At 38.1% G+C, this 19,490-nt stretch overlaps 1 protein-coding gene across 1 annotated transcript; it reads right to left on the bottom strand.

The window, feature by feature from the left end:
• Positions 1 to 801: 801 nt before the first annotated feature.
• loxl1 (lysyl oxidase-like 1) lies at positions 802 to 18,789 on the bottom strand. The gene is made up of 7 exons (XM_048169050.1): positions 17,376 to 18,789; positions 12,428 to 12,536; positions 11,994 to 12,131; positions 6,752 to 6,908; positions 5,514 to 5,609; positions 2,381 to 2,496; positions 802 to 2,235 (listed from the first exon to the last, which is right to left on the bottom strand). Exons 1-7 carry the CDS (start codon positions 18,394 to 18,396, stop codon positions 2,229 to 2,231), a joined length of 1,644 nt encoding a protein of 547 aa, XP_048025007.1. The 5' UTR covers positions 18,397 to 18,789; the 3' UTR covers positions 802 to 2,228.
• Positions 18,790 to 19,490: the final 701 nt, after the last annotated feature.

Genomic DNA, 19,490 nt, shown 5'->3' on the forward strand with positions numbered 1-19,490 from the left:
ACTAATTTTATCTTGCTTTCCACTACTAATATCTAAACACTGTTAAATCAACATGCATTTAATTGAGAAGCAAAATGACTTAAAGGAGCTATATGAAGGATTCAGAAACCCTGTTATTAGTGACACCGGTGGCCATGAAGTGAACTGCAGCCAGTAACTGCTCATGCTCACACTCGTGCACATCTAACGTACAGGAGACTGAGTTGTGACTTTATATCTCGCAATTTTGACTTTTTTTCTCAGAATTGTGAGATATAAACTCGCAATTGCGTGTTATAATGTCCAACCGTGAAGGGAAAGAAGGCTGCCATTTTTTTTCCTCAGAATTGCAAGTTTATCTCACACAATTCTGACTTTCTAACTAGTAATTCTGACTTTATATCATAATTCTGACTTTCAAACTAGTAATTCTGACTTTATATCTCGCAATTCTGACTTTATAGCACACAATTCTGACTTTCTAACTAGTAATTCTGACTTTATATCTCACATTTCTGACTTTATGGCACACAATTCTGACTTTCTAACTAGTAATTCTGACTTTATATCTCGCATTTCTGACTTTATATCTCGTAATTCTGACTTTATATCATGCAATTCTGACTTTATAACTCACAATTCTGACTTTATAACTAGTAATTCTGACTTTATATCATGCAATTCTGACTTTATAACATAATTCTGACTTTATAACACAATTCTGACTTTATAACTCACAATTCTGACTTTATAACTTGTAATTCTGAAGAAAAAAGAAGAATTCTCAGAATTGCAAGATTTATTAAGTCAGAACTGCGTGATAAAAACTCACAATTGCGAGAAAATAAGTCAGAATTGTGAGATAAAAAGTTGCAATTACCTTTTTTATTTTTATTTAGCGGCAGAAACAAGCTTCCATAATTAAGTATTGTGTACTGAAAAAAATATGGAAATTTTGTGACTTCATGCTTAAAACAATAATAATAAAAAAAATATATATATATCTGTCAGTGCGGTCAAAAAATAATCTTGTTTTCTTTTCTGAAGTTTATTTGTCTGACCCCATTGGCAGATATTCATTCTTATTTTAAGCACAAACTCATCTTGATTTAAGAATGTTAAGATATTTGTACTGGAAAACAAGATAAAAATACTAAATAAGAAAATATTTCTTTGCAGTGTTAATATGATTTTCGTGTGGAAAAAAAAATTACTAAAGAAAATCACTTGACACAACAATGTTTTAAATCCTAAAATAACTGTAGAAATGATAACTTAAACAGATTTATAGCTAAAACAATGCACAATTTTTAACAGAAGCATATAAGTGCTTTTATGAAGTGAAAATCGTTATATTTTTGCTTTTAAACAATCAAGAAATTGGACCCATTTACTTCCATTGTAGCGCCTCACTGTAACCTTGATTTAGACATTATTTGTTGCTGTAATCATGCGGTTAATTCTTGTATTGAACCCAGAATATTCCTCTAATCACTAAACATCATTGATCCACACTGGCACAGCTCGTAGGGCGACGTCTCAAGTAAAGTCGAGTTTGTATTATAGAACTATCAGTGGACTGACATACAAGGCAACATTACAAGCTAATTTAATGTAAATTGCAGCAGGTTAAGTAAAAGACTATAATAAGCCTCCAAGGTAAAAACAGCTTGATAAACTGCTTCCAGCTTTTGGATTCAAGGCTTTTATTCAAAGTGCTTTAATCCCAAAGCCATTTAATTTTTTTCCCAGGGCCTTCATTCAAACTAAAACCACTTTTGACTTAATTGGTGAGCTGGAGGATGATTGACAGGCTGGCTGATCTCTCATACGCCGTTTTCAGTATTGCACCTTCGCTGAAGTGGCACAGACAAAGAGAGAGAGGCTTGGGAAAACACAAGGATTGTTTCCAGTTGCTGATTTTCCTGATCTAAATTATGGAATTGCAGTTCAATAATCTCACTTTGCATTCCAGCAATGTGACCCACATAAAAATGGTGAAGGAATTAGACCTAATTGGGCGCAGCACGTGTGTGTTTTTATGAAAAGCCAGGGATAACGGGAAAGAAAACAGACGTTTGTCGGCTGTGTGTGAGGGTGACCGTATGTGTGCTCATTCCTCTAGGCGCCAGCTGAATCCAGGTTCACGATAAACGGGAACCAAGACAAATACAATAATCAATCACAGCGACACCATTCACATTGCAATGGAACAGCGCTTCGATAGAGATTCATCCAGATCTGACAGATCATGACCTATAGAAACAGAAAAAAAGAGAGATGAAATGGGAAAACTGTTGAACTTCAAAGATACAATTATGCCGCACATTATTGACATATCAATCCATTCACACACTCCTTTATGATCGATATTTGGCTACAAAAAGTGATCTGTACTTACTGGGAGATTTTGCAGTTTGTTGTTTTGACGAAGCGGCCCGTGTAGTGGATGTTGCACCGGACGACATTGTTGGTGAAGTCCGACTCGTGCACCAAGTACTTTGGGTTCACCTGGAGCTGGAATTTAAACAGAATTTAGACCTTAAGTGCTGGGAAAAAGTAAGTGAATCCCTTGAAATATATATATGAGGTCATACTATTAGTGTATTTAACTTTACGAAGACAGTTTTGATGAGTGAAGGTGATATACACTGAACAAACAATAAGAAAAAGTTGAATGAAATCTTTTCTACAGCAACAATATCTGCAGAAATTCACCTGAGATGAGCTCATATACTGTAGCTGTCTATGAATCTCTTACATCGACCAGGACAGAGACACTATTATAGTTTTTATCAGTATTTTGATTTTGTTTTAAAATGTATTTTCAATTTTAATTAAATTTTATTTAAAGTTTTAGTTGTTATTTGATTTTACTTTTTATTAATTTTATTTCAGTTTTAGTTATTTTATTTTGAACTTACTTCCTCCACTGAATAAAAAAAATAAAAATAAAAAAAGGTAATTGTGACTTTTTCTCACAATTTTGACTCTTTTTTTTTTTCTCGAGTTAAAGTCAGAATTGCATGATATGAAATCTAATAGTATGGAAGTCCATTTCCACCACATAATGATATATGTATACAGTGGGTACGGAAAGTATTCAGACCCCCTTAAATTTTTCAGTCTTTGTTATATTGCAGCCATTTGCTAAAATCATTTATGTTCATTTTTTTCCTCATTAATGTACACACAGCACCCCATATTGACAGAAAAACACAGAATTGTTGACATTTTTGCAGATTTATTAAAAAAGAAAAACTGAAATATCACATGGTCCTAAGTATTCAGACCCTTTGCTCAGTATTTAGTAGAAGCACCCTTTTGATCTAATACAGCCATGAGTCTTTTTGGGAAAGATGCAACAAGTTTTTCGGGGATCCTCTGCCATTCCTCCTTGCAGATCCTCTCCAGTTCTGTCAGGTTGGATGGTAAACGTTGGTGGACACCCATTTTTAGGTCTCTCCAGAGATGCTCAATTGGGTTTAAGTCAGGGCTCTGGCTGGGCCCTTCAAGAACAGTCACGGAGTTGTTGTGAAGCCACTCCTTCGTTATTTTAGCTGTGTGCTTAGGGTCATTGTCTTGTTGGAAGGTAAACCTTCAGCCCAGTCTGAGGTCCTGAGCACTCTGGAGAAGGTTTTCGTCCAGGATATCCCTGTACTTGGCTGCATTCATCTTTCCCTTGATTGCAACCAGTTGTCCTGTCCCTGCAGCTGAAAAACACCCCCACAGCATGATGCTGCCACCACCATGCTTCACTGTTGGGACTGTATTGGACAGGTGATGAGCAGGGCCTGCTTTTCTCCACACATACCGCTTAGAATTAAGGCCAAAAAGTTCTATCTTGGTCTCATCAGACCAGAGAATCTTATTTCTCACCATCTTGGCAAACTTCATGCGGGCTTTCATGTGTCTTGCTTCCGTCGGGCCACTCTGCCATAAAGCCCCGACTGGTGGAGGGCTGCAGTGATGGTTGACTTTCTACAACTTTCTCCCATCTCCCGGCTGCATCTCTGGAGCTCAGCCACAGTGATCTTTGGGTTCTTCTTTACCTCTCTCACCAAGGCTCTTCTCCCCCGATAGCTCAGTTTGGCCGGACGGCCAGCTCTAGGAAGGGTTCTGGTCGTCCCAAACGTCTTCCATTTAAGGATTATGGAGGCCACTGTGCTCTTAGGAACATTAAGTGCAGCAGAAATGTTTTTGTAACCTTGGCCAGATCTGTGCCTTGCCACAATTCTGTCTCTGAGCTCTTCAGGCAGTTCCTTTGACCTCATGATTCTCATTTGCTCTGACATGCACTGTGAGGTGTAAGGTCTTATATAGACAGGTGTGTGGCTTTCCTAATCAAGTCCAATCAGTATAATCAAACACAGCTGGACTCAAATGAAGGTGTAGAACCATCTCAAGGATGATCAGAAGAAATGGACAGCACCTGAGTTAAATATATGAGTGTCACAGCAAAGGGTCTGAATACTTAGGACCATGTGATATTTCAGTTTTTCTTTTTTAATAAATCTGCAAAAATGTCAACAATTCTGTGTTTTTCTGTCAATATGGGGTGCTGTGTGTACATTAATGAAGGGAAAAAAAAAAAAAAAAAAAAAATATATATATATATATATATATATATATATATATATATATATATATATATATATATATATATATATTTTTTTTTTTTTTTTTTTTTTTTTTTTTTTTTTTCAGAATTATGAGATAAAAAGTTAAAATAATGACTCACTAAATTATGACTTGCTGCTCATTGATCTATGGAAGCTTGTTTCCGTCATGAAATAAAAAATATAAAAGATAATTCTGACTTTTTTATCTCAAATTCTGACTTTTTTCTTAGAATTACGTGTTATAAAGTCAGAATTGTGTTATAAAGTCAGACGTGTGTGATATAAAGTCAGAATTGTGTTATAAAGTCAGACGTGTGTGATATAAAGTCAGAATTGTGTTATAAAGTCAGAATTGTGAGATAAAACATCACAATTACCTTTTTTTTTTGTTTTTTTTTATTTAAATGGCAGAAACAAGCTTCCAAAATAATAACCCTGGACAATTAGATTTTTAGTTCTTCCACTTTCTGCAGGGAAGTTCACACTTCTCGCTCAATCCTCCACTGTTATGAAAGCACATCACAACTGAGCCTCAGAGCAGAAGGCTAAACATCACTGCTCTCCAGCTATTGTGGTGTAGTTTTGCTGAAGGTCAAACAGCGAGAAGCTGGATCTGCTTGAAGAGACAGTGGAGCATGTCTGAATCTGTCTTATTTATGAGCACATGGTGTACCGTACACATACCCAATTCATCATCGATATCACACAGAAGAGTTGGACGAAAGTCTGATGCAGCTGCGCGAGCGTTTAGCGCACATCAAACGACTCCCGGTGCCAAACTTTTAGCAAGACGTGTCATTTTCTGTTTGGATGTGTCAGATAAAATATATTCTCTCTTTGAAGGTTATGAAAATGTCTTTGCGAGTGCTCAGTGTGAAACGGAAGACGGAGTATAAATTTTGAGAATGTTACCTTGAGTATATAGTTTCCTGGCTGAACATCAGTGATGTCAATCCACTGGCAGTCGATATCTGCATTGTATGTGTCATAGCAACCTGGACTGAGACCCTGGGGAATTAAAGGAAAAACGTTTTTGTTTAATCGAAACAACGAGTGGCTTTACTTGACAATATCAGCATCAAGAGTGTAATACTTAGTTTATAATCAGAATATAGTCACCTAAATAGTCAGGCCTAGCTAATTTAGTTATTCAAATGAAAGATGACATAAAAAGACGTGTCTCAGTGTTCCTCCTTTACGTCCTAAAGTTTTTACACTTTCATGTGGAAAAAAAGCATCAACACACTATAAATTAAAGATTTATTGTGCACTTTAGTTATATTTATTGAATAAAATGTGGTTTTTTTTTTACAAGAGTGCCAAAGGGAGAGCGCGGCGCTCACTTTCTGTACTAAAGTTATTGTTTTTCATGAGATTTTGCACTTCATACTTCACTTTGACAAAATGTGTTTTTAAACCTAGTGATTTTATAATGTTTGATATTTATTCAAAAGCGAAACCGAGTGAAAAAAATATGACAGGAAATGACTAATATGAGCAAACAAATGCTCCTCTGCTGCCATCTGATGGTTATAGTGGTAATTAATCTCTTTTTTATTTTTAAATAAAAGTGTTTTCGATCAAATGTTGGATTTCCTACATTTTGAAATGTTCGGGGACAATTTCAGAAGGATGGACAAATAATGTTTTTGGTCATCACATTAAAAATAACATTTGAAGTGCTGAAAAATGTTGCGTGGGCGTGTCTAATTGACCCTTCTCTGGGAGTTTGATTGACAGGCATTCTAACCAATCATAACACCGAATCTGACGTTATGTCTGACAAAGCAGTCAGGAGAGTTAGTAGATTAACGTCGGTGGACTTGAACTTGAAAAATGGTGTCTACTGACATCTTTTTACAGTTGAAACAACATTCCTTCTGATGTTCATTCATGTTTATTTGATGCTATAAATGAACTAGTAGGAAGAGATGATCGGTTCACGAGCCGCTTGAGCTGAGGCGCTACAGCGATCTGTCACGACACATTAAAGAGCCACAAAATGGTATTTATTGTTTAAATTTCTTTAAAAATTACAAAATTTGAGACTTTGTTTCATATCAAAAGTAACCTGCTCTGTCTTGCCTGTGCAATATTCATCAATAAAAATATGAGAATAGGTCTTAAAACAGAAACATGCTATACTGTACCTGTGTATGTGAAGTACAAGCGTAACGCTTCAGATGTCCAAAGTCACAGGTCGTGTCCTCCAGACAGAAACTGGCCTTGTGTCCCTCGGCCACCTTCCGGCCAGAGCTGACCTCTAACAGATCGTAGTGACTGAACTCATCCATACTGTGGTAATGCCTGAGAGAGAGAGAGAGAGAGAGAGTGAAACCTGAGTTTGGACAATACAAGGACCATGACATTATCCAGTGTTATTGTAGTATCATTGAGATACTATTATAGTTTTTATTAATATTTTGAGTTTTTATTTGCAGATTTTTGTTGTCATTTTCATTTTACTTTGTTACATTTTATTAACGTTGTTGTGTTTTTGTCATTTTTATTATTTTCTACCTTTTTGTCTAAATTGTCTAATTAAATAATGTTTGTTTTCAGTGTTAATTTCGTTATAATTTTCGTCAACGACATTTTTTCACGGACGAAAACGAGACGATAACTAAATAAAAATGTGTTTTGAATGACTAAAACTATGACTAAAATTATTCAATATATTTGACAAGTATAAGGGTTATTATAGTTAATTAAACCTAAAACCAAAGAAATCTTCATCACTTGAAATAAACATTAACTGAAATAAAAAATAAAAATATATAAAAAATGTAAACTTATTTTATTTAATCTAGTTTCTAAGCTTTAGCTTAACCTGAGGTATTAAAATAACAAACAGAAATAAAAACTTATAGACATTTAAAAGCAAAAACTAAAAGACATAAACACAAAAAATTACTAAAACTTTTAACTAAAATTACAATGAAAGCAGAAAAACTAAAAATGAAATCTAATAAAATTTTTAAATGAAAGCTATAATAGTACCTCAATGATAAGTGTGTCAATCCCTGAAAAAAGTCCTGATTTTTTCTCTTTCTGTCTTTTTGCACTTGAACGGTCAAAAACCGTCCGCTTTGGCGAGCAAAGTACAGTTGGGTGAACATAAAGAGTTTGGGGAATATCAGATCTATCAGTGTATTGGATCTGTGTATTGTTAATGAAATGCTTAATGCATTACAATTTATTTAAATTAGATTTTATTCAACTAAATTTACTGTAGATTTAGTCGACTAAAATCTTATGATATTTAGTCGACTAAAACTAGACTAAAACTAAAACAATTTCCAATGACTAAAATATGACTAAAACTAAATGGCATTTTAGTCAAAAGACTATGACTGAAACTAAATCAAAATTTGGTGTCAAAATTAACACTGTTTGTTTTGTTTATTTTATTTCAAGTAACAAAGTTTTTTTTTTATGCTTTTAGTTTGAGTTAAGTATAATTACCCTGATAACATCATACAGTCAGATTTGATGGCAAAGGTACTTTTATTTATTTAAATAAATAAAATAAATAAATAAATAAAACCTTGGTGGTGCATTATCTTTTTCTTCATGTTTCACTTCCCTCATATGCATTAAAATAAATATTAATAAACATTCAAATATTAATTTTGAGCAAAAGCAATACTCAGTTACACTTTATTTGAAGATGTCCTTGTTATACAGTACATTTAAGTACTGAGTGATATCAATTAACAACGTGTACTTTTTATAGGGGTAGGGTTTGATTTAGGCTTATAATATATTGTTATTACTGTAGTAAGTACATGTAACATATGCATGGAGGACACTAAAAGAAAGTGTTACTGTAGGATTTACACTCAATTCCTTCTTTCTTTCTGGTAAAGTCTTTGAAAAGGCATTGATATTTCAGCAGGTGCTTCTGACTGAACACAATCGGACTGTACGTGTCGCGCCACTCTTTCTTACCTTTTGTTTGGTCTTTTGGCAAAAAACTTTTCTTGGAAAGCTGTGGTAATACCTCAAGGACTGAGGCAGGGAAAACACAGGTACTTTCCTCTGACAGGGACAGAGTTCATATTTTCCACAGGGATACGATATTTCCCATAAGCCATGTATGTTAGTGCCAAGCATATTAAATCTTATTTGATGAGGGGATGACAGACATGTTCAGGAGCCTGTAGCCAAAACCCAGAGCAAACTACATATGAATGATAGAGCGCACACACACACACACACACACACACACACACACACTATACTACTAATATCAGGTTATTCTACTAACCCGAACCCTAACACCGTCCTATTACTAACAGTTTACTAATATTCTAATGCGAGTTAGTTGACAATGTGAGGTTGACTTTTTATTTACTTGATTTATTGATTTATGAAACAGTAATAAATAAATGCATTTAACATAAAATATAGAATTATTTAGTTATGTAAAATAAATAACTGTGATTAAAATTCCAATGGTAATAATTACTAATAATTAAATTTTTTGTCAGAACAGTGCAGCCTGTTTTATTGACAGTTTTCCACAGAAAGGACAAGAAGAAACGGATTAGGATGCAAAATGACAAGCTGGGTCCTGGTTACATATAAATATATGTTTTTCTTCACGGTTTGTGTATCTTACTGTCATCAAAGGCTCGGGGAACTGAGTCTCTCCACCTCCATCAAAAATCCTCAGCTCTTACATCAGAGATGAAGGGTCAAAGTCAGTCCCACCCTGTGACTCACGAAATCTGACTGACATTGTGTAGTGTATGTCTACACGCCGCCTCGCTGTTGTCTTTGAGGAAATCAAAGCAGTCAAAGCACTGGAAAGCTCCGTCTGATGGCAGTTTCACCTGCTACGCAGTTTTCATTTCAGCTATTAGTAATGAGACGCCAAGGACACTTTTAATCTCTACACAATATCAAACATGTCAAAGCAGAGAAGGGCAAGCAATTATAGATTACCTTCCGCTCTTTGCCATCTCTCTGCACTTCTTCTGAATTCCTTCTCTTTTTTTTTTTCAAAGAGAATCAGGTGCTTGTACGCATGGCATCAGATTTAGGTTGCACGAAAGAGGTCATCACACAGCTTAGCTGTCTAATTGCATTAGAATTGAGTTAAAATGCTGAATACTTCATGTGCTGACATTTTCAGGTTACATTAATAATCTGTTTATGAGCAAATGCTCAGCAGCAGTAGAAACTAACACTGCATCTCCACAAAACTACAGTGAACGCTCAGGCCAAAAGTCAATGTTGATATAATGTACAACAGAAGTCGTGTTTATGTCAGTGCAATTGCAAGACTATTGAAGCTTGTTTCCACCATGAAATAAAAAAGAAAAAATGTAATTGCGACTTTTTATCTTTTTATCTTGCATGATATAAAGTCAGAATTGTGAGATAAACTGGCGTGTTATAATGTCCAATTGTGAGGGAAAACAGACTTGTGAGATACACTTTATAACTTGCAATTCTAAATTCATAACTCGCAATTGAGAGTTTATATCTCGCAATTCTAACTTTACAACTTGAAATTCTGACTTTATAACTCGCAATTCTGACTTATTTCTTAGAATTGCGAGATATAAACAACTGCGAGTTATAAAGTCAGAATTGCATGATAAAAACTTGCAATTCCGAGAAAAAAGTCAGAACTGTGACAATCGCACAATTCTGACTTTATATCGCACAATTCTGAGTTAAGACACAATTGCAAGTTTATATCATGCAATTCTGACTTTTTAACTCACAGTTGTGAGTTTATATCTCACAGTTCTAAGAAATAAGTCAGAATTGTGAGTTATAAAGTCAGAATTTCAAGTTGTAAAGTTATAATTGTGTGATTAAAACTTGCAATTGCGAGAAAAAAAGTAAGAATTGCGACTTTATATTGTTCAATTCTGACTTTATAACTTGCAATTGTGAGTTTAAATCTCATAATTCTGAGAAATCTGAAAAAGTTGTGAGATGCAAACTCGCAGTTGTGAGAAAAAAGTCAGAATTGTGAGATAAAAAGTCACAATTACCTTTTTAAATTTTTTTATTTAGTTGCGAAAACAAGCTTACAAAACACAACCAAATGCATCTTCGCTAATTATCTGACATTCGACAACAGGACGTCTTACATTGCAAGAGTCATGCCACTAGACCAACTAAACTTTCAACTTCACTAATGTTTTTATTTACTGCAGAATTAAACTGTGCTATATTTCACTTCCAGTTTAATTTATAGCGCTGTCAGTTGATTAAAAAAATAATTGAATCAATTACTTGATATTCTAATTAACATTATTTAAAAATTAATCAAATCTCAATCAATGATATGCATCAATATTTGCTGTGAAAATTAATATAAAGTTCATTTAAATGTCTGGTTTCAGTAATATTTCTCTCTCTCTCTTGTGCTCATCCAGTTTGCATTTATTTGATCAAAGATGCAGTAAAAACAGTAAAAATGTGAAAAATTATTACAATTTAAAATAACTGTTTTCTATGTGAATATATTGTAAGATGTAATTTATTCCTGTGATCAAAGCTGAATTTTCAGCATCATTACTCCAGTCTTCAGTGTCACATGATCCTTCAGAAATCATTCTAATCATTTGTCAGTTGGCAGTTTGGGCTGACATGAGTGACAGCTGTCAATGATGATGTGATGTGGGCATGTTCAGCAGTGCAACAAATCTGAGCAAAGTTTAACTTGAAGCAAAAGAACAACTCTCGCAAATTTACCATCTCGCTTGCAAATGTAGACACGATGTAATGAACAGCTACGGGCGAACAAACACAGTACTGACAAGTACTGACAGACATTCATTTTCACTTGTCACGAGGCCCAGCTGATTGTACATGGAAATGTTATGGAAATCCCCTCTGAGGATAACAGCCCTTCGCCAAGTGAAACAAAATACATAAATTGATGCCAAAATTCATTTAGATTCTGATATAAGATTAGGAATATAAACTCATTGAATATTTCCATAATCTCGAACTATTACAATTCTATCATTCTGGGACTTTTAATCATATTAGGGCTGGATTTGTATTGATTTGTAGCTACAGGCTTGTAAAAAGGTGCGTGTGTACAAACCTGATCTTTCCTATGCTCGTCTGATGCAACAACGGAGCTTTAATGGTGAATTAAGCATCGTGGTTTTGTGGTTAGTGCGAGTGAGCTGCTGGGTTCATGGGAAACTGGCTACATCTACATAAATCCGAATACATTTGAAAACTATGTTTTCATTTCAAATCACTCTCCATCCACATTGGCGTCTGCAAGCTTTTTCCAAAAGTTCCTCGTCCACACAGAAACATTGGAAAACGCTAAAATCAACTTACTGTGCATGCGTAAAATGTAATAAAAGCTCACTGAGATCAGAGATAGACTCTTGTTTCTGAACTTACTGGTGACAGCTGTGCCACTCCCAGGTGTGACGAGGTCGGTTGGGCATGAAATCAGCCGTCCCTTGGTTCTTCACTCTCTGAGGGAAGCGCAGAAGAACCCTGACGCTATAGTCTGTGGCGTCAGCACTGTAAGCAGAGCTGAGGAGAGGAAAACATAAATGAGGTACTGCAGCACTGAGTAATGAAATGTTGTATATATGAGAGGAGCTCATAACAGCAGGCTAGAATTTATATGATGTGACACCACCCATATTTCTGCATGAAGAACTCCACAAATGTCATCTCACATCCTTCTCATTGGTTAACATTGGATGGTGTGGTGTAAACAGTTGTAAAGGAGTGTGGGAGGGTTATTGTGTAAATACAGCCTGCCCGGCTTTGAACGGCCATTTCATAAACAGAAGTGTAAAGAGTCGAGAGTTGAGGATTCTCACCTGGCCAAACATTTCTCCTCTGCTGCACAGCGTAAGGAGTACATATGGGCTCTTTGAACGTATGTGGAGGCTTGGACATAGTTGGGGTCAGGAACCAGGTCAGGCAAACCTAAAAACATCATCAGAGTTACATTGTAGAACCAGATGCTGAAGCACACATTCTGAAATTACATTGAAGGAAAAAAAAAAAAACTGGCCTAAGCAGGTCTAAGCTGGTTTAGGCTGCTCTTCAAACTGGGTCAAGCTGGTTTTCACCAGCAGGAAAAGTGCCCAAACCCCTCTAAACCCTGCAAACAGACATGTTTGACCACCTGATAATTGCTCAAAACCACTTTAAAACCACCAAAACGACCAGCCTGGACACCTGAAAAATGTCCAAATCCTCTAAAACCACCAAAAGAGACCACCTGAAAAGTGCCTAAATCATTCTAAATCCACCACACCGACCAGCCTGGACACCAGAAAAGTATCCAAAACCACTCTAAAACCACTAAACCATCAGACCACCAGAAAAATGTTAAAATCCCCCTAAAACCACCAAACCTACCAGCTGAAAAGTGCTCAAAACCACTCTAAAACCATCAAACCGACTATTCTGACCACTTGAAGTGTCCCAAAACCACTATAAAGCCAACAAACCAACCAGTGTGACCACCTGAAAAATTTCCAAAATTTAAATCCCTCTAAAACTACCAAACTGACAACCTAAGAAGTGCTTAAAACCACTATAACGCCAACAAACCAACCAGTGTGACCACCTGAAAAGTGTCCAAATCCCTCTACAAACACCAAACCGACCACCTTGAAAGTGCTCAAAACCACTGTAAAACCACCAAACCAACCCAGTCCAACCTGTTGAAAAATGTTAAAATCCCTCTAAAACCACCAAACCAACCAGCTGAAAAGTGCTCAAAACCACTCTAAAAACATCAAACCGACTATTCTGACCACTTGAAATGTCCCAAAACCGCTATAGAGCCAACAAACCAACCAGTGTGACCACCTGAAAAATGTCCAAAATTTAAATCCCTCTAAAACTACCAAACTGACTACCTAAGAAGTGCTTAAAACCACTATAATGCCAACAAACCAACCAGTGTGACCACCTGAAAAGTGTCCAAATCCCTCTACAAACACCAAACTGACCACCTTGAAAGTGCTCAAAACCACTGTAAAACCACCAAACCAACCCAGTCCAACCTGCTGAAAAATGTCTAAATCCCTCTAAAACCACCAAACCAACCACCTGAAAAGTGCTCAAAACCACTATCACCAAACCGACTATTCCTACCACATGAAGTGTCCCAAAAACACTATAAAACAACCAAACTAACCAGTGTGGCCACCTGAAAAATGTCCAAAACCCTTTACAATAAGCAAACGGATCCGCTTGGCAACCTGAAAAGAGCCCAAAAACCTTCCAAAACCAGCTTTGGAGATCAACGTTGACTAAGTGGTGGTCGGTTTGGTGGAAACCAGACTAGGCTTTTTTTTTCAGCAGGGTAATAACAATGTCAGGTTTCATAACACACGGTCCTGGGGACAAATGTGCAGCTTTAATGTTCTGAGCTTTTCTGATGTTACATACCTTTAAATGTAAAAGAAAGAAAAATATTTGAAAAATGGCAGTATCCAAATAAGCATACCTTTGAAAAATACACAAGAGATGAAGAGATTTTTGATGAGGTAATGCTGAAGCCTCACAGTATAATGCATCAAACGTTGCTTCTCATCTGGTTTCAAGGTCACGCAAAAAAAGAACAAAGTGTTGCACGTAGGGGAAGAGAGAGAGAGTACAAAAGATGAGGGAGAGGTGACAGCGAAACGAAAATGAGATCACTTCCCTGCTGGATCCAAATTGGGCCTGTGACCAAGTCTGTTAAAAAACAGAAAAAAGAAAAACAGAGCTAGCTGTGACAGCTAATGTTCATCCAAGCTGTACAGGCCCAGTACAAAAACTACTTATCACCTTTATTTACACTTAAAACGCAAGCTGGCTGTGCTAACTTCATGTCTAAAGAATCTTATGAATATAATAACAGTGCAGTCTAAGTCCTTATGTGGACATTAACATTTCTTCAAAGGAAAGGCGACAGCATATCTGCTTTCCTGCTTTGCATGTCGTGGATTTCAGAGAAAAGAACCCTGTTGAGAGAAGCAGCAGCACTGATGGACTCCAGCATATGATACTACTGAAGTCCTTAACTATCTTCACCAGCAAGACTTAGATGTTCATTTAGCTTCAGAACCAGCATTATTTGCCCGTGGTCCATCAATAAGGAGTGCAGATCCAATATCACTTCTGCATGTTTAGAGCTTGGAGCAACTTTCACTCTATAAACATGATGGTCTTGGTCAGTCTCCTTATTTCAGGCACATTAGCGCCACCACTCTACTCCAGTGAATGCTTTGTCATCCCCATCTCTGTGTACACATCCGATTTGCCAGCTTGGTCTGAGAAAGACTTTAAGGCCTCAGGAAACTTTCTTGGTCAGCTCTTGTAAACAGTGTAAAGTGAGTGTGAAAGACTGTGGTTCACCAGCAAAAGATTTTTCATGCAGTCTGCACTTTTCTCCACAAAGCTCTGTTCTCTGACTACACCAACATTCATTATGAACAGCAAGCTACAATGCACCTCAATGCTACAATTTTTGCACACAATGTAGGAAATAAGATCACACAATATCTTGCTTTTCTGTCTGTACTTTTAAAAATGTACTTCAACAACATATTTAAAAAGGGTCTTCCTGATGACCTCATACTGTTGTCAGGAGGATTAGTCTAGTAAGTATAATAACTGAATGACTCCTAGTCAGACACAAGCCAGATCTCAATTAGAGTTGTCAAAATACAGACTTCGGTAGCAAGTCCCTTATTTATCTGCTGATAGATGCCTGCTTTCAAATGTTAACTTTGTAAGCACTCAGTGAAGAGCGTCAATCACGAGTAGCCAATCACAGACATATCTGTTGAGCGCGTGAACACATTGGCCAATCAGAGGTGTTTAAGAATCTGCTCAACAGCGCTCAAAATGCTAGGGGGAAATGCCGGAATCGTCACATTTTTTTAAATTTCAGTACTGTCTTGGTACCGAAGTCAGTACTTTTGACAACACTAGCCTATTTACAACATGTTTTTTGAAGCATTGATTATTGTAGCCAATCACAAACATATCTATTGAGTGCATGAACACACTGGCCAATCAAAGGTGTTTAAGAATCTGCTCAACAGTGCTCAAAATGCTACGGGGAAATGCCGGAATCGTCACATTTTTTAAATTTCAGTACTGTCTTGGTACCGAAGTCAGTACTTTTGACAACACTTGTCTATTTACAACATGTTTTTTGAAGCGTTGATTATTGTAGCCAATCACAAACATATCTATTGAGTGCATGAACACACTGGCCAATCAGAGTTGTTTAAGAATCTGCTCAACAGCGCTCAAAATGCTAGGGGAAAATGCTGATATCGTCACATTTTTTTAAATTTCAGTACCGAAGTCGGTACTTTTGACAGCACTAATCTAAATATCCTGACCAGGTTTTATGTGAATTATGTAAATGTGTCCCATCTGATGTTATTTCGACTTCCAGATAGTGTATGTTTCTACAGGCTGGAGCTCTGAATTCAACTTATTTGTTTGTGATTGCATCATTGAGTAATGAGTAATGTGAATTTTTTCCACATGTGTACCTTCCAGTGGATTTAGTTTACACCCATTTCCCTTATGACCAGATTCTGTAAACTGAGGTGATCAGTCGTGCGTGAAGTGACTCAAGCAAGAGACAAAGAACATTTCACATTACAAAATGAGCTTGCACACTTGGCAGTGGCCAGCAATGTCCCAAAGGCATTACACCCACCCACCTCCTCGCACACATTCACATATATGCACACGCGCACTTTTATTTAGGGTCTAGCTAAATATTTTCTGTTTCCTGACTGAGGCACTTGGACCCCAAGTGTGCTGGGTACTTTCCATCTCTCCACTCCAAAAACTTGTATAGTAACAGCCCACAATCTGCCACACACCCCTCGCACTCACCCCACAACAAACTAAGCCACTTGAGCCCCTCACCCCACCCTCTAAAGCAAATACTGGGATCATTCACCCTTAGCCCTTGCAGTGCAGTCATCACTAAAACCAGAACCAAATCTTCAAACAATGAGCACTCTTTGTGCAGCATGTGTATCCATAGGCACTACGCACGCATCAATTACCACATACACATACGCCCACGCACACATCCCACAACACCTGGTTCCAATAACCCGGGCTCTAAGACAAAGATGAACTTGGAACTTCACAAACACAATGTCAATGGGGGGATGGAAACAAATGACGATGGGGTGAAATCAGACGTTAGGATGGAGTAACTTCCACTGATTGCTCATGAGGAAACAACAACAACAACAACAACAACAAATTTGCTTAAAAGTAATGCCCATTAACACCAGCGTAAGCAACTTTCCAGTCAATTTTGCACAGTTTGAGTCCCTTGGGTTATACGTTTGTCAAATCCAAAGGGCTTGCGGCTGCCAGGAAACACAAAGAGATGGCAGAAGAACTACATTTTTTAGATGTCTTTCTGTTTCTCTCACTTCCTTTCCCTTTGAGAGAGAGCGAATCTGAAACGAGCTCCACACGTGCATCCATTTCCCAAAATCTCCAGCCGTGCAAGAGCTTAAGTACCTACTGTAGTTACTCTGTGATTAACTTTACTTGGCATAGCAGCCTAGTAAATGAGCTGCAGCCTTCTTTGAGAAGTGAAACAGTGGCATTCACTACAATATCAACACTTGGGCCTTAGGTCATAAGATACACAAGCAAACTTTCTGGACCGCTGGTCTATGACCCATTAAGCAAAATACTGAGTAACATTAGTTTGGGATGTACAAAGAGACTGGCGATTCTTTACTGTGTATGTGACGTGGAAATACATCATACCTCTTTGCTGAGGACGATAAACACTCCCTGCATTCATGTTAGGGCTCTCTGCATTGTTGGAGACGAGAGGGTTGCGAGGAGGTGGTTGTATAAACGGAGGCTGTGGCTGGGGCCTTCCAAAGGGTGGAAATTGTTCGTATTGGGGGCTTTGCACTGCAGGCTGGAAGGATGAGCCTGTGTTGCTTGAGGCACCATTAGAGACAGGTAGTGCAGCATTACCGCTATCTCGAGAGTCCTCGTTGTACAGGCTGTGCGTGTATCTGTGATCCAATCCATCGGAGATTTGTGGCTGTGCAGGTTGGGCAGGAGCAACAGGGTAGGTTTGACCGTAAGGGGAATAGTAACGATACCTCTCATCGGTTGCAGGACCCCCTCCATTATAGCTTCCTCCTCCAAAACTGGTGGCAGAGTACCCACCCCCTCCATATCCTCCTCTGGCGAAGCCACCACCAGTGCCCGTGGAGTGCCCAGTTCCATGGAAGGGAGGTTCATATGACCTGTCCAAAACGGAGTCATAAGGAGCAGCATAAGGTGGCTGTTGAGGGACCGGATACTGTGCATGAAAAGAAGAGGATGATGATGAGGAGGAGGAGCCAGAGGATTGTCTAAAACGAGAGCCGGTAGATGACTGGAATCGACTTGTTTCACCTGTCCCAGCTGCACCCTGACGCCAGTTGTCCGGCACCTGGCCAAAGCCAAACGGGTGTCTGGCTTGGCCTCTCACAGTCTCAGAGCTTCCTCTTGAGGGTGCTTGTCTCCGTACATTCCCACCCTGTGATCTACTGTTGGGAGCGTCCGCTAGTAGCACTCGGTGGTTCCTGTTACGCTCCTGAGCCCGAGCTGGGACGTATTCAGCCCCGCTGTTGAGAAGACTGTACACACGTCCATTGTTCTCCCATTGAATCATCTGTCTCCAGGGGTTTGAGTCCTCAGTCTGAGACTGATGCTGAGATTGAGACTGTCCCCCTACGGTTCCAAGCAACACCCAGACCCACCATGTCACGAAAACAACAGGCAGCATATTGACAAGATTTGCATGGAAAACAACTTCCAAGACTTCCTAGAAACTTGTGGACAGTGAAACTCCAAATTGAATCCCTTGATCCAGCAGGTTAAAGATGGTATGGCATAGGGGACTTATAGTGTCCATGAGCAAGTCAGACTACATGCAGTGAAGAAACTTTGTCCTTGGTTCAGTATGTGGTGCAGGCATATCTGTGAGGAAGGCAGATGATTTCTGAGGCCCCAGGGCAGGCTGCAGTATGAAAAACCTCCCTCTTCCTTACTGTCCGGATGTTGAGTTGTTGTCAGTGGACTGAGCATTGCTCTCAGGCTCTCTCTGGAGACGACTGCCTGTTGCTCTCCTCTGCACTTCACTGTTTGCCTCTCTGACTGCTTACAATGGTCTGTGAAAAAAGAAAAAATGTTCTCATCTCCCCCTCCCTCTCTCTTTCATTCCCTCTCCCTCGCTCACTCAATCTAACATGTCTTTTTTTCTTTAGTGAGATCCCACATGGCCCTAGTGCTAGAACTGTTTCCTAAACTACAGCAAAGCCAGGTCTTTGCACAGGCTTCCAGAGTCAACATCACCATCTGTGAAGGCACTTCTATCCAGCGTGCCTGCGTTGACTTCCTTTGATCCTTCTGAACAAGCAGGGATGTCTGGTGCGTGGCCTAGGTTCACCCACCCATGTGCTAGGAGAGCTCTGCCTTTGTCTCATGTTTTTCCAAACACAATTTTTGCACTCATCATCATCATCATCACAGCAGATGAGAGGACATTAATACGGCAGGATGTTTAGAAATCCAAGTTATGCACTTGAGACGAGGCCAAAAATGTCAGCAGAATTTGGAACAACCACTTCCATTTAAAAGAAAATACTTTCCAGTAAACAAAGATAGATGATAGCAGGCAAATATGCATCACTTACATTGCAAAACGTAACATAATTCTACAAGCTTTATTTGAATATGCAGAGAGTTTGGACTCAATAATGGTTTTTGTAACAGATATTAGTGCAATGAAAAGAAATGTTGATTGGAAACCAATCTGGAGTGTATGGTGTAGTATTATTATTACTGTTTTAATATTTCAGATATGTTTCTCGCAAAATG

Source organism: Megalobrama amblycephala, linkage group LG19 (genome assembly GCF_018812025.1).
Source record: "Megalobrama amblycephala isolate DHTTF-2021 linkage group LG19, ASM1881202v1, whole genome shotgun sequence".
Classification (NCBI taxonomy): domain Eukaryota; kingdom Metazoa; phylum Chordata; class Actinopteri; order Cypriniformes; family Xenocyprididae; genus Megalobrama; species Megalobrama amblycephala.

Bases quoted from the DNA above. Each gene is read 5' to 3' on its own strand.
- loxl1 (XM_048169050.1), bottom strand. From the start codon at position 18,396: ATGCTGCCTGTTGTTTTCGTGACATGGTGGGTCTGGGTGTTGCTTGGA. The intron at 12,537-17,375 runs GTATGATGTATT...TGATGTTTTTAG, and splicing joins TTATCGTCCTCAGCAAAGAG to GTTTGCCTGACCTGGTTCCT. The intron at 5,610-6,751 runs GTACAGTATAGC...TTAATTCCCCAG, and splicing joins CTTGTACTTCACATACACAG to GGTCTCAGTCCAGGTTGCTA.